This window comes from Sphaerodactylus townsendi, linkage group LG12 (genome assembly GCF_021028975.2).
Source record: "Sphaerodactylus townsendi isolate TG3544 linkage group LG12, MPM_Stown_v2.3, whole genome shotgun sequence".
NCBI classification, from domain to species: Eukaryota; Metazoa; Chordata; class Lepidosauria; order Squamata; family Sphaerodactylidae; genus Sphaerodactylus; species Sphaerodactylus townsendi.
Genome location: NC_059436.1, coordinates 29,082,784 through 29,096,927, shown reverse-complemented (window position 1 = coordinate 29,096,927; position 14,144 = coordinate 29,082,784). Strand labels below are relative to the sequence as shown.

The window sequence follows — 14,144 nt, the reverse complement described above, 5'->3', positions numbered from 1 at the left end:
ATAATCAATGTATAATTAAATTTTGTAGAAAATTTGTGTGTGTATGTCAGGGGGTTAACTATTACAAAACTGCAGAGCCCTACCTCCTAGTATTCATGGATTTCATGAGTCACAGTGATCACAGGAATGGATATTTTAAGTGTTCACCTGCAAGTGACTACAACTAACACCTACAAGTGACTGTAACTAACTTGAGTGACTATAACTAACATGTTTCCCAAATGAGTACACTATCTTTAGATTGCCAGTACTAGCTGCATCTCTCTATTTCACTCATATTGTAGGCACTCCAGGTTGGCAGCAGTACAACAGAGAACGCAGCCCAAACTCATACTTCCTTTACTGGGAGTTTAAGTTCTGTTAGTTTGCAGTGCTTATCTTCAACATACTGATGAGAATCACAACTTTCCCAATTTTTCTAATGAAAAAAATTGGTGGAACATTGAAAAGAAATCCGTATAAGTATTTTCTCTTTTAATTAGTATAATGGTATGTAAGGTAAGTTTTTACATTCAAAATGTATAGAATGAAGAAATCTCAGGAGTCCTTCAATTTTTCCAAATGTTTCCAGTCTCCATGACAGAGTTTCTTTCCAAATAATAAACTGTCTTTTGTTTACTTCAGAATTTACCTTCAATTTCATTTTCCCTATCTCTCAAATGGCAAAAATTAAAAATACTTTTGTTATGGTATCATAGGATATTGCAGGGTGCAACTCTTTTTTAAGCATAAGAAACCTTCACAATTTTTCTTATAGAAAAAGCAGTATGTGTATATGGCTGTTGTGGATTTTCCGGCTGGGTGGCCGTGGTCTGGTAGATCTTGTTCTTAACGTTTCGCCTGCACCTGTGGCTGGCCTCTTCAGAGGGGTATCACAGAGAGAAATATGTTGCACACTGTGTCCAGTATGTTTATATGTTTCAATTCCATAAATATTACAAATAGTTCTACTTTATAAGGTGAATAACTTGTAGTAATGTACTTCATGTTGTCAAATCAGTAAAAAAGTTTTGGTTTCAGAGGAAAGGAACTACTGCATATATTTAAATCCCCTGCTTGTTGCCCCCAGCTCAACAGGATTGGGATTCCCATTTGTCCCCCTAGTCCACCACAGGAAACATATGGGAAAGGGAATTTCACTCACTTGCACCTCCACGTCTCTCTGTGGGATGCAGAGAGTTCCTGCCCTTCCTCTTTCTGTTTGGTTCAAGTGGCAGCACACACACACACACACACACACACACACACACACACACACACTGAGATTATTTAAGCTGCCAAATGATTTTGCAGAATTTTTCCCCTTCATCAATTGTAGCTTAGAAAATTTCAGTCCCAGTATAACTTCATCATGGCCAACTGTTATCAAGTACTTTTTAGCTCCCTTTAACCTCCAAACCACTCTTTGAACATAAAACACATCAGGTTGGCCTGTGTTCAGAACCTGTTAATATAAACATAATAGTGTGATCAGAAAGAGAGCTACACTTTCTCCTGCTTCTCCAAGCAACTCACATCATAAAATGGATAAATTCCTTAGCAATTCTGAACTACTGTATTCTGCCCAACATACACTACTGAATTCTTCCTTCTGTTTTCACTTGTAAACATTTATTTCAGGCCAATAGTTTTTATGTGCTTCCTAAACATGCAGAACAGAGATACCATTTTTCATATTCCCATGAGATGCTCCATTTTACTAACAGAAGTTCAGACACTGAGAGCATATTTTACAACATAGAGGAGGGCAAGTTCTCTAACAGGACTGTTGTCATGTAGCAGGAAGAAGCTCCTGTGATCTGGAACATAAATGCTCAGCAACAGTAGATATGTTACATACAAAATCCAGAGCGATGCAACATTAAATGGATGGTATATTTTACCTTATAGTTGAAATTGGCAAACTTTTGTAAAAAAAAAAAAAACCAACCCTTCACAATTTGATTAAAACTAGATCAGGGGTCTGCAACCTGCGGCTCTCCAGATGTTCATGGACTACAAATTGGCCAATTGGCCATGCTGGCAGGGGCTGATGGGATTTGTAGTCCATGAACATCTGGAGAGCTGCAGGTTGCAGACCTCTGGTCTAGACCATCAATGAAGACAGGATGGCAGATGAGGTTCCTTTCCTACCCACAGTGCCATGTGTTGAGTTTCAGTTATTCCTAAACGATTGTTACTGAGTTACTGTGTTTATCTCAGAGAACAGATAACTGCAACGTTAAAATGAACTCAATGGGAGCTAATTATGTTAAGGGAAAGACACTGGTAGAAATATGGTGCTTCCCCATACAATCTATATATATAAAAATCTATCAGTGCGTTTTTCTACTAACAGAAAATCTCCCAAACTACTGGACCGATTGCTTTGAAATTTTCACACAACGGCGCATTCGCGTGCGGCCAGGTTTCCATACTGTTTCCACACCTCCTGTTGTGTACATGTCACAACTGTGACAGTTATTGTGTACATGCCACACCTGTGACAGTTGGAACCACTGTTCTGTTCCGCAACAGCGCCATCTGCTGGCCGTCAAAGCAACACCCTCTGATACAAGGGAACCAACCATGCCTTCCTTGAAAACCACAGCCTTATGGAGTGAAAGGAATGGGGCCCGCCATCTGGACATGACCCACCCACCCTAGCGGAGGAAGGGGAAGGTGAGGGAAGGTCCAGGGGTTTGCTGGACCACACGCTCTGAAATTTGAACACAACATAGCTCATGCATCCCAGCGTGTTTTACGCTAGATAATTTGCCTGCAAGGGAAGGGAGTGAAAGGGACAGGATCAGCCACCTGCACATGGCCCACCCACCCTAGCAGAGGAAGGGGAACGTTAAGGAGGGACCAGCTGGGTTGCCATGCAAGGGAACAGGAGAGAGGGAGGGGAGCGAGGGGCCCCTTGCCCCTCCCCTCCCTTGCAAGCATTGTGCAATGACACATGTTTGAACCATTTGCTTCCCCTTTTCTTTCTTTTCCACTTCACCAGACTCAGCCACAGCAATGCGTGGCCGGGCCCGCTAGTATGGTATAAAGAACAGATAAAGCAAAAAGCAAGTCAGCAATACAATTTAGGTCAAGAAAATGAGTAAAAAAAAATTGATCCTTTCTTTCATGAAGATGCAGACCTGATAACTGTGCAGTATTCCTGCACCCACACCCAATACCACACACGACCCAAGCAAAAAGGAGAGTAGAGCTTCCAGCTGTAACAAATGCAATGCAGGCCACTCAGACTGCAAGTGGGATTTGCATGACTAAACCCTCTTCAATAGAGGAGTCCTGCACATAATAAGGTAGAAGGTTAGATAAGAGGTTTTTTTTTTTCCTTTTTGACACATCATTTTCTCCATAGGGAGAACTACAGTGTGGCGTAGTTGTTAAGAGTGTTGGCCTGGTACCTTGAAATCCCAGATTCATATCCGCACTTGTGTCATGGGTGACACACACTCAGCCTAACTTACCTCACAAAGTTGTTGCGAGAAATAAAATGGAGAACAGGAGAATAATGTCAGTCACTTTGGGTCCCCATCAGGGAGAAAGGTGGGGTATAAATTAAATCATATGCTTTAGACTACAACTTCTGTGCCAAGAATAGTCATTTTCAAGGTCCCACAGGAAGCTTTGCTTTGCTACAATCCAGTAATTGGGTATTCCCTCCAATGTTTGTCATACTGCAACTGCTTGTAGCATGGCAGGTGCCTGGCTGCAATTCATAGCCATTAGGATGTCTGTTCTTGTTCATCTGTGCTCTCTCACCCTACACCTCCAGAAAAGCTGCTGCTGCTGCTGACACTTTTCTAAGTGTTAAAGAATAAGCTAGAAGCAAACAAAAAACACTGCTACCACACCTACTCTCTGCAACCATTTCCTGCAGCAATTTCACAAGCACTAAAACCAGACAGCATATAACCCCTTAAGCAAAACAGGACAGCAGAATGAACCCATTTCCTTTTATATTGGTGTTTCCTCTGCTATACCTTGAGAAAAGAGTTTTTCCTCCTGTCTCATTACAAATGCATAATTTAGCTGTAAAACAAACACGGGGGGAGGGGGGGGAGAAAGAATAAGGCATATCTGTTAACTCTTTCAGGCAATTTTGCTTCTGTAGTGTGAAAACAATATGGGACAATATTATTCTGAAGTTTTGATTATATACAAACATAAGCTCATTTAAACTGAATACATTGGTTAAAATTCAGATAATGCATCTACTACAGGTTCATTTGTTGACCAATATGCTTTAACAATCAGGGTTGTTTCTCAATTGCCCTAAAAGAGACAAAACCATTTCTTATACAGGCAACTCTCAGGGTATGTGTATAACAAACTGAAAGTCAGCCTCTTAGACCTTTGACAGTGTTACCCAACCTTGGACATGCTGGAAAGTCCAAGCGCAAACAAGAAACCTCCCAGACACAACATCCAACATCACTGTGAACCACCATTAACAATCAAAATTTTAATCAGGCATGGTTATGTTCCAAGGATACCCCAAGAACAGTGTCTATCATTTCACACCAAAAAGAATCAACACTTCCAAGACTGGTTCTGAATACAGACAGAGGGGCACCATTCACAAGTACCATAACAGGCACCAAGCAACATCAGATTTCCCACTGACCTCAGAAAAATATGTTTAGCAAATCTAATTGTCTCGATACAATATTAAACAGATATTTCTTTCTTATTTTACTGGGGAAAGGAGAGTCCACAAGAGGGAAAGTGAAATTACAGTCGGTCCTTTCAGTCAATAATTATCATCTGGATCTTTTCTGACAGCCTAAATCAGATGTGGGCAAATTTGGGAGGAGAACAATGTGAAAGCTATTAAGATGTCCCCCAAGTTGATGAACTGTTGGCAGCAGTGGCCCATCGGACTGCAGCATTAACTCACAGATTAATGGCTCCCCCCCCCCCGCCCCAAATAGTTAAGCAGCAGCTCAAGAGCCAATGATCATACCCGGGTACCCACCCATACCTGGTACACTTTGGCACAGGAAAGACGACAAGATGGGATCCACCTCATTGCTTTCCAAAGTTGGCAGAAACTCAGATGTGGCCTTTTGCCCCCCAACACCCAGCTTACTTCCACTAAATTCCCATCACTCAGTTTAGAAAAGGGGCCCCTGTGCATTTGAAAAACTCTACTGTGAAGACAACATTCTTGCCCTAAGCGACCATACGGTTGCCAATTTTGCAAGAGACAAGAAGGCTGATCGTGATGAAGGCAGCCCAGGCTAAAGGGGTCAGGAATCCTGCTCCAAAAGAACAACCCCTATGACAGCGATGGTGAACCTTTTCGAGACTGAGTGCCCAAATTGCAACCCAAAACCCACTTATTTATCGCAAAGTACCAACACGGCAATTTAACCTGAATACTGAGGTTTCAGTTCAGAAAAAAAGGTTGGCTCCAAGGCATGCGTTACTCGGGAGTAAGCTTGGTGGTAGTCAGTGGCTTTGCTTTGAAGCAACCGTGCAACTCTTCCAATGGATGAATGACGACCCTAGGAGGGTTTACTCAGAAGCAATCCCCCTTGCCAGCAACCGAGCTTACTCCCAAGTAAAGGATCGTAGTTCTTCACATGAAAATCAGTGGGGTTTAACAGAGCTTGACAGGGTTACCTACACTGCTTCCCCAAAACGAGGTCTTAGGTTTAATGCTAATAATCGAGCCCAGCGGAACAGATGTGGGGGGCACTCTGTTTGCAAGTGCCCACAGAGAGGGCTCTGAGTGCCACCTCTGGCACCCGTGCCATAGGTTCGCCACCACTGTCCTATGACAACATGATTAGACAGAGCAACTTGTTTGACACAAGTATCTGAAACATACAACTATTTACAAGGGACACAGAAGGCAGAGCAGAGAGAGAAAGGGGGACTCTTGTACTGGCATGATATACACCATGTGTTGACATGTTTGCTCTCTAGACTTCCTTATTTACAGAAAACTAGCTCCAAACAAGGCTTCCAGGAGGAAACAGCCAGAATTCTCCACCAATCCAGTCAAATAAAATATTTATTTCCTCATGACCCTCCCCATTGTTGTTAGATATTTTGTAGCAAAGGGGCGGGGGAACTTGGTTCAGCACTTTCATTTGTGCCACATCATGGTTTCATTGTGCAACAAAACTCATTGTTATTTTGAGCCTATATTGGTTTGAGACAACAGACAGCCTGGCCTTATTTCCTCACACAGACGTGATCTGGAGGAGTCAACACAACACCCTAAAAGGAAAACTGTCCCTTAGAATGCAGAGTTGGAAACTTGTGTGATCTGACCCTAAAGGAATGAACACAACAAAGAGAAATGCAGGCAGTGAAGAAAGAGAAGGGATCACTGCATAGACGTGAGGACACAGCAGAGGAGAAAGTCTACGAACATCCTCTCTGCAGTAGCCAAGATGTTAGATATACATGTCACTTTTTCACAAGCAAGAAGCTTTACAAAATCTATGCAACTAATTCCAAAGAGTACTTCATCGGCTTGATAAGGGCATATCCCACTTCCTGCTCCCTAACAGGAACAGTACCTTGGCACTTCTAACTGCATTTACTCACACACATCCCTTATTAACCTTGTCTCTCCTTCATGTCTACATTTAAACTGCAATCTCCTTGTGTTTTTCTGTGGTTTTGCTTTGTTTATGGAACTCTAACGATACTATCAATACTCATTTACTATTCCAGGGAACAACAGCAGAAAACTATTTATCTGAAAAGACGATGAAGTCATTTCTGCAGGGCAAGTGCAAGGCTGATTGTCAACTTTTTATTATGTTTACAGTGCAAAGATAACCAGGCTCATGGACTTAAAGAGAAACCAAAACAGCAATGGGAAAAAAAATTCTATCTCCCAAGGGAATTTTTCCTGCCAGTCAGTTCTGCACAACATCCTGCCAAACCACACTGACGTTTCCTGAGGCCCTGAGAAGGAAGCAGCAAACTCAAGAGAGTTTAGGTAGAGAAGACTCCAGGGTAACTACAACTGCCCATGAAAGTCACCCTCTCTTACTGCAGTCCGTGGAATTCTACCTTTGGAGTGGAACAGGGGCTTTGAATGCCAAAACTCAGGCAAGCCCAAATGAAACCACAGTATGCCAAATAGAAAAGGCTAATAGATCTTTAATAGCCCATATGTACACCGAACCCTCAGCTGGCAGATATTTATCACAGTCACACATGTGGGAACAGAGAAAAAGAACTGTGGACAGTACGGTCACAAACAAGAAAAGCATCATGAGCACCCAAGGCAGCTATTCACAATGCATCATCTAGATTACAAGTGAAAAATGATCCAGCAGCAGCCCCCACAGAATTGTACTGCAAATCAAAACTGCAGTTTTTAAAAAGATGGTTTACAGTCCTCAGCGGTCTACGCTGGTTCAAAACCCCTTGGAGTAAAGAGGACTAGCAGCATAACATTCTAAATGAAGTTTACCTTAAACCAGAACTGAAATTCTGCCCCATCCCAAAATTAGAAAAGAATTCTCATTATGTGAGCATTTGTCTTCAGGTTTGAGACAGAGTTCCTATTTCAGCTAATTTTAGTTGTTCTTGAAGCAATTACAACAGCAGAACTATAGTAAGTCAATTTTAAAACAAAACAAGTTTGTTATATCTGCACAAACAAAGAACTCAAGACTAGTACATTACATGTGGACACAGCTTCTCATTGCAAAAAGCTGATACATGTTTACTGACCTAAAGATATCCATATTCTACCTGAATCCGCTTTAGGTATGTTCTAACAAAGGCCCCTTCTGCACAGGCGCGAGCAGAGGTGCGTCGGCATAAACAATGCTGGCACAACCTCCCCACTCCCGGGACCATTCGCATGCATGGTCCCGGTAGGGGCGCAGGCGGCGGCACAGCCTTCACATAGGATGCACCATCCCTGAACGCTGTACCTTGTCTCCTGGCTTCCGGTGCGTCGCAGAGGCCAGGGGACACCCCCCCCCCGGCAGGCTGGAGTGGAGGCTCTGGAGTCGCAGGCCAGGGGGGCCTGTCCCCTTGCCTCTGCAATGCGCTGGAAGCCAGGCGACGAGGTACAGCGTTCGGGGGGGGGGGGGGCGGCGGAATAGTGCCTTCCAGCTGCTGCTGTTCATACAGCAGCGGTTGGAAGACACTGCTTCCAAAAAACCTCGCTCAGGAAGCGAGGTTTGGAAGCAGCATCTTCGCGCCACTTGGGGGTGGCAAGGCTAGTGCTGCTGCAATGCAGCAGTGGTGGCCGTGCAAACCCCTCCCCAGGGACGGCGTTTTTGCCGTCCCTGAGGTGCTCTATTCCGCCCGTGTGGAAAGAGCCAAAGAGACAAATGTGGGTGCTGAAAAGGATTTTGAGACAGACAAGGTACATGAATATGAGAGCAAACAATGGAATCCTTTATTTAAAATATATTTATTTTGCCATTCTCCAAAATACTACAGAAGGCAGCTAACAGAAAATGAAAGCAGTAAACACAAGAACAGAGCAAAATTAGTAACCAAATGAAATTACATTAAAATTTCAGTATGTAAACCAAGCCACTAAGACAGCAACAGAAGGATAATATATATTAATACAAGTAATATTTCTAAATGCTCTTTGAATCAAAAGTGTGAAGACAGCATTGGGAAGCAAGGAACAAAGACTCAGGGTTAACTTTTAGTGGAGAGAAATTTCCATAGGCCATATTCAGCATATCTGTCTGAATAGCCCAGGCTAGCCACTTTGGAAGATAAGGAGGCCTGGCCATGGTTAGTACTGAATGGGAGAGCACCAAAGAATACCTGAGCTGCTATGCAGAGAATAGCAAACCACCTGTTCATCTTTTGCCTTGAAACTCCATGGTTCTGGATCACCATCAGTTGGCTGCAACTTGACAGCACTTTATTGTTATTATTCACTGTCTATCAGCGTTGCAGGACAGGACCTCAGCAGAAGATCTTCAGTACTGTACTCAAGGCCTCCCCTAAAGCTTCTCAGAGGTTGCTCAACAAGAAGGATCATGAATAGCAAACCATTTCCCTGAAAGACATCACAGCTCTTCCCCTGCAGTAGCTTCGTCCAGCAGCCACAGGAGAGTCCTGGGTATGTCTTAAGTCAAGATAAGCTCTGAATTTACATGGAAAAATGAAGAGGCCCGACAGATCTGGGCAGTACTTTGAATGAACTGAGTGTGCCCCAGAATCATCTGCAATCACGTGCTTGGGTCCCACAGAATCGATACAGAGAAGGGATCTGAGGTACCAAGACTGAAACCAATTGTTTGTACAGGACTGAGAAGCTGCCGTGCGTGGCATCAAAGAGGGCTGCTCAAAGCAGCTCAGGAATGAGCAAGGTTATTCCTTGCCTTCTGCGTTGTTTGTTTTAAGGTATTTTGAGGGAAGCAGAGTTTAGCCAGATATTTCCATTAGGAAGGACCTCATGCTCAAGCAGAATTAACAGAGGTCTCAGTGGGAGAAAAAACTGAGAAATTAAATGCTATTTTTAAAAAAGTCCTTGAACCTTCTTGGCCACAAACTTACTGCAGATTGCAAAGACACTGCCAGCTCATGGGGGTGCATCTGTGAAGTTTATCCCCCACCAATACTCAGCAGCAATGATATTTTGCAAAAGGACTTTAACTCCTACCGACACCGACCTCTAAATTCCAGCCACCGGGGGGGCGGGGGGGAGTAAATCCTAACAGGGAGCCCCTTTTGAGTTCTCTTTTATTGCTGTTAACATTACAGTGATTCTACATAAGAACATAAGAATTCTCTATTAATGATCCCTCTGTCAGCAAACACTGAATCATCAGTGAAGTCTACACATGCTGAAAGGTATCAACTAAACAATTCTTGGAGAGCCCCTGTGTGCTGTAATGGCAGGATGTCAGACAAGAATCTGGGAGAGCCAAGTTTATGTCCCCACTGAAGTAAGGAATGCGTTAGGTTATTTGGGGCCAGTCACTGGGTCAGTCTAACCTACCTCACAGGGTTGTGGAGAGACTAAATGGTGAAGGGGAGAGTGAAGTGCACAACACCCTGAGCTTTTTGATGGAGATGAAAGATTTACTAAACAATAATAATCATACCTTGTTACCAACCCCGCCCCCCACTTTAGATAATTTGAGCTGGCCCAGAAAAGAGTAGCTGTGAAATTCTTAAGAGGCCACTCTAATAATCTGAATATTTTTTTGGGAAGGACCTGAGATTGCTCTGTGATTCACTTTGAGGGAGAAGCAGATGGAGCAGCAAAGGAGCCAGCCAGTTCACTGAATCAGCTGTCAGACAGCACCATGAGTTTAAATTAACAATGGCAATTTTCCTTTTTTTTAAAAAAAAAAGCAAAATACAACATGATACCAAGGTTTTTAACTCCACTTTTTCCCATTCGAAATCTGTTTGGCAATTTTTGAGTGTATCTTGGGCATACAAGTGTTTGTTGAAAGTTGATATTTCATGTATTCGGTGCTGTTTTTAAAGGTATAGCCTCCCCACCCTAAAAGTTCAAGGCAGGGAATTCACACATTCATTTGTACTTAAACTCTGTTATTAACTTCAGGGAACAAAAAGACTCGACTAGCTGTGACTTGATTGAGGCACCTTAGCAGCCCACTGCTCTTGTGGGATTGTAAGCCACATATTGCATAGATGGTCATTAAAATAATGTCCAGTACATACATACGCCTTCATTGGCATAGTCAGAAACAAATACATAAATCAGGAGCAAATGCATGAATACATGATAGATAAAAAGGCTCCATGGGGAGCACAACAAGTACGTTCTACTGAGAACTCTCAACTATCTCTACAATGAAATTGGTGACCTCTTCACAAAGACCAGGGTCCGAGTTGTTTAACAATAGAGATAACCTAGTCAGATCAGGCAGCCCAGATTGGAAGAAAAAAATGTAAGTTGGTATATTTAGATCTGATGTTATCAAATCTGGTGAAGTGCAAGAGTTGGTGAGTCAGGGTTTCAACCACATTAAGTTTGCAACTGCATAGCCTTGCAGATTTATCTAAATTGCTGAACCTACCCTTTAATAGGGCAGAGGGCTTAACGTTAAATCACGCAATGGTAAGGGCTCTCCTTGCACGTGGGTTTGTTAAAGTATGGAGGTAGTAGGCCATATGTCTCTGCTCAAATGGAATTAAGAGTTGTGTTGGAGAGCAGTAATTTCCAGTACAGCAAACAGTACTTTAACCTTTATATTGCACATTAGCATGTGCAAAGAGCTTCACAGAAATTATCTCAGTAATCCACCCAACAACCCTATAAAGTTATCACCACTCTACTGATGAGAGTTAAGAATATGGCCAGCTAATCAGACAGAGACCAAGTTCAAACTGGAGACAACTCACAGACCTTTGAATAGGGATGTAAGGTTTCCAATCATGGTATTACTGATTATTTAGTATCCATATTTTTTTCACCTGCCTCTTGTATACACCACTTGCACTCACTTGTGACCAGATACACTATAGATGCACTTATACAGTTTCATGGGCCCCTTGTAAGGGGTCAAGGGATGGGACCTCTAGCCACACCAGTAAAAACTGGCAGCCAAGAGCATAACAAGACTGAGGTGAATTGAATCTCAATTTATGTATGTTCACTTAGAAGTAAGTCCCACTGTATTTAATGAAGCCTAGTATCAAGTAAGCAAGCAAGAGTTCTGAGCTTGGAGATGCTAGAAAAATGCAAGTGCCATTTAGAGATGTTTATTTAAGATTTTGAAGTAGTATTTCTGGCCAGGCCACACTGGAAAACAGACTTGCAGAGTTTGTTGAGCAAACCTTTGTTGATAAGTGTTTGGTCTCGAACCTTGAAGCAATAAATGGACTCTGTATTGTTGATCAGCAGTGTTTATTGATAGGCATCAAAGCACCCAGCTGGATGAAGCCAGTTCTGGCGAACCTGGTTTTTGCTACCCCCTTTATCCCGATGTTAATCCCCCCTCCCATTTTCCCAAAGAATGTGAGGAAGAGTTAGTTTGGAGCTAAGGTCAGCAACAGACAGAGATAGAGTCACCTGTCATCCTGTCCCCAGGACAATGGAAACAATTCCATTTCCCTTGAGACCAAAGTGTCAAAGTGCCTAGTTATCTACTCAGTATGTGAAGCCATAAAGCACAGATCGAACGGCAGTGATAACATATAGCAGGCTGGCTGTAGCAATTATATTGAGCTAGAAATGCATCTCAATCAACCTGATACAATTCCCCTGACAATAAGAATGTACCACTTAGACAATGAAATTTCTCAGTGCATTGCTGAACGTTCAGTTATAGCCAGGGGACTTCTTGGCTGCTGACTCAAAAAAATCACTGCAGCTCAGGTCCTCATGAGTCACAAGTTTAGTCGTGAAAAACATGATATAGAAAAAAGAGAAAGCAAACTGATTTTACAATAAACCTTTTTACAGAATCTCATTCGCAATCCAATCGCTGTGCTAGTATGTTGCACCAAGATTTCATTCAGTTCCAAGAGGTCTTAGTTGCAAGTTGCGTACGCAGGCTTAAAAGATGGGACACTTGACAGAATTCGCACGGTCCCATTAAGGTGAGAAAGGGAGACGCGCTCGTTGGGCACAGCATCTCTGAACACAGTTATTCTGCAAACTGCTGGTGTAATGCACTGAAAGTCTGACATCCGTTGGAAGACGTCTTTCCCAGGCGAAAACGAGGTGGTGAAAAGACTACCCGGGGCAGGATCAGCCTTGCAACAACGCGAAGCCCTCCCTCGCTATTCTCAGGCCCTCTTCGCCCCTTGAAACACCGGTCACCTCTTCCCACAAACCATCCCCGACCCGTGCAAACTCTGCAAGCCGTCCCGAACATCCCCGCGCGGCCGTTTCCGCCATGCATTCGCACTCGCGACCCTTTCTCTTCGGCAAACCTCCCGCCAGCCAGCATCGATACCTTTTCCTCGGAGTCCAGCGGTCCGTCAGCATCCCGGCCAACCCTCTGCCTCAGCTCGGTCATTTTTGCGGGTCCCGGCAATAGCAGCCGATGCTGCCCGAGCCGCGCCTTCTGCTCCTCGCCGCGCAGCAACCAGGCAGCCAAGCAGCACCAGCAACAGCGGCGCGAGCAGCCCAACAACCTGGCCAGGCCTGGGAATTAAGGCGGGCTCAAAAGGCAACAGTCCAATAGGAGGCTAGAAACCTTGGAAGTGGGCGGGGCTCTCACTTTGCGCTCTCCAACCTCCGCGTCCAACAATTGCGACGTTCTTCAAGCACCGCTTTCACCGTCGGTTGCCCGGATGCGGGTCATTCTCTATTTTCTGATTGGCTACTACGTGTTAAGCGTCATGCCCCGCTCCAGGGGTCATGATTCGTTGGGAGATTGACATCTGCCCGCTTCTGCAAAACGCTAGGAAGGGTAACATGCGGAGGCGGCGGGAATTTCGACTTCCGACCACGTTTTTAGCAGGTCTGAGGCCCTTTCCGCACATTCACTTTGCAGCTGTGCGGAATAGCCGAATCCACTTGCAAACAATTTGAAAAGTGAATTATTCTGCATGTGCGAAGGGGGCCTGAAAGCAGCCCGCAAGAGACTGCAGTTCCCCCTCATTTCTCACAGTGCGAACTTGGCTCAGTCGCCCTTAAGAGTGGGTCCTTCAGTTCGGAAAGCAGAGATCGCTTCGGGGGTGATTTTTTTTAATTATGCCATTCCTGCAATATTGAGTGACTGTGGCCAAGCCCACACTTATCATATCCTGTGCGCTGCATAGGCCTAGGTCACACTTGAGTACAAATCATGGTTCTTCACTGTGCACCCTGGGGTGTGAGTAGGTGTCTGCGTTCCTTAAAGCATTTTTCTGAGAGTAAATATCTGCATAAAATGGGGCCAACTTCTAAGTGGACCTGCTTAGACTTGCTCGATATGCATACATAAACACACACAATAAGCTGCTCAAAGCAGCGGGTTGTTTTTATGTTCACACGCACAGATATCACCTTGTCTATTAGCCTATGAGTCACAATAAAATGCATAATTATTTAGGATGCTAGAAAATTAATTGTCTAGAAGTCTCTAACATGGCTGGAATTGATGTTAGTTATGCCTACATTTTCACAAGTTTTAAGTTTTATACACACTTTCTTGGGAGTAATGTTCAGTGAACATCATGGAATTTACTTTGTGAGGAAACATACATAAGGCGTAAATTGCAGG

General features: G+C 43.7%; 1 protein-coding gene across 1 annotated transcript in view; it reads right to left on the bottom strand.

Annotated features, from left to right (window-relative positions):
* The window catches only part of CDS2 (CDP-diacylglycerol synthase 2), a 39,187-nt gene extending 26,100 nt beyond the window's left edge, over window positions 1–13,087 (bottom strand). The window contains exon 1 of the mRNA XM_048512355.1: window positions 12,891–13,087. Coding sequence (XP_048368312.1) covers window positions 12,891–12,953 — 63 coding nt within the window. The 5' untranslated portion in view covers window positions 12,954–13,087. The remainder of the gene's footprint in view (window positions 1–12,890) is intronic.
* Between the last annotated feature and the right edge of the window lie 1,057 nt (window positions 13,088–14,144).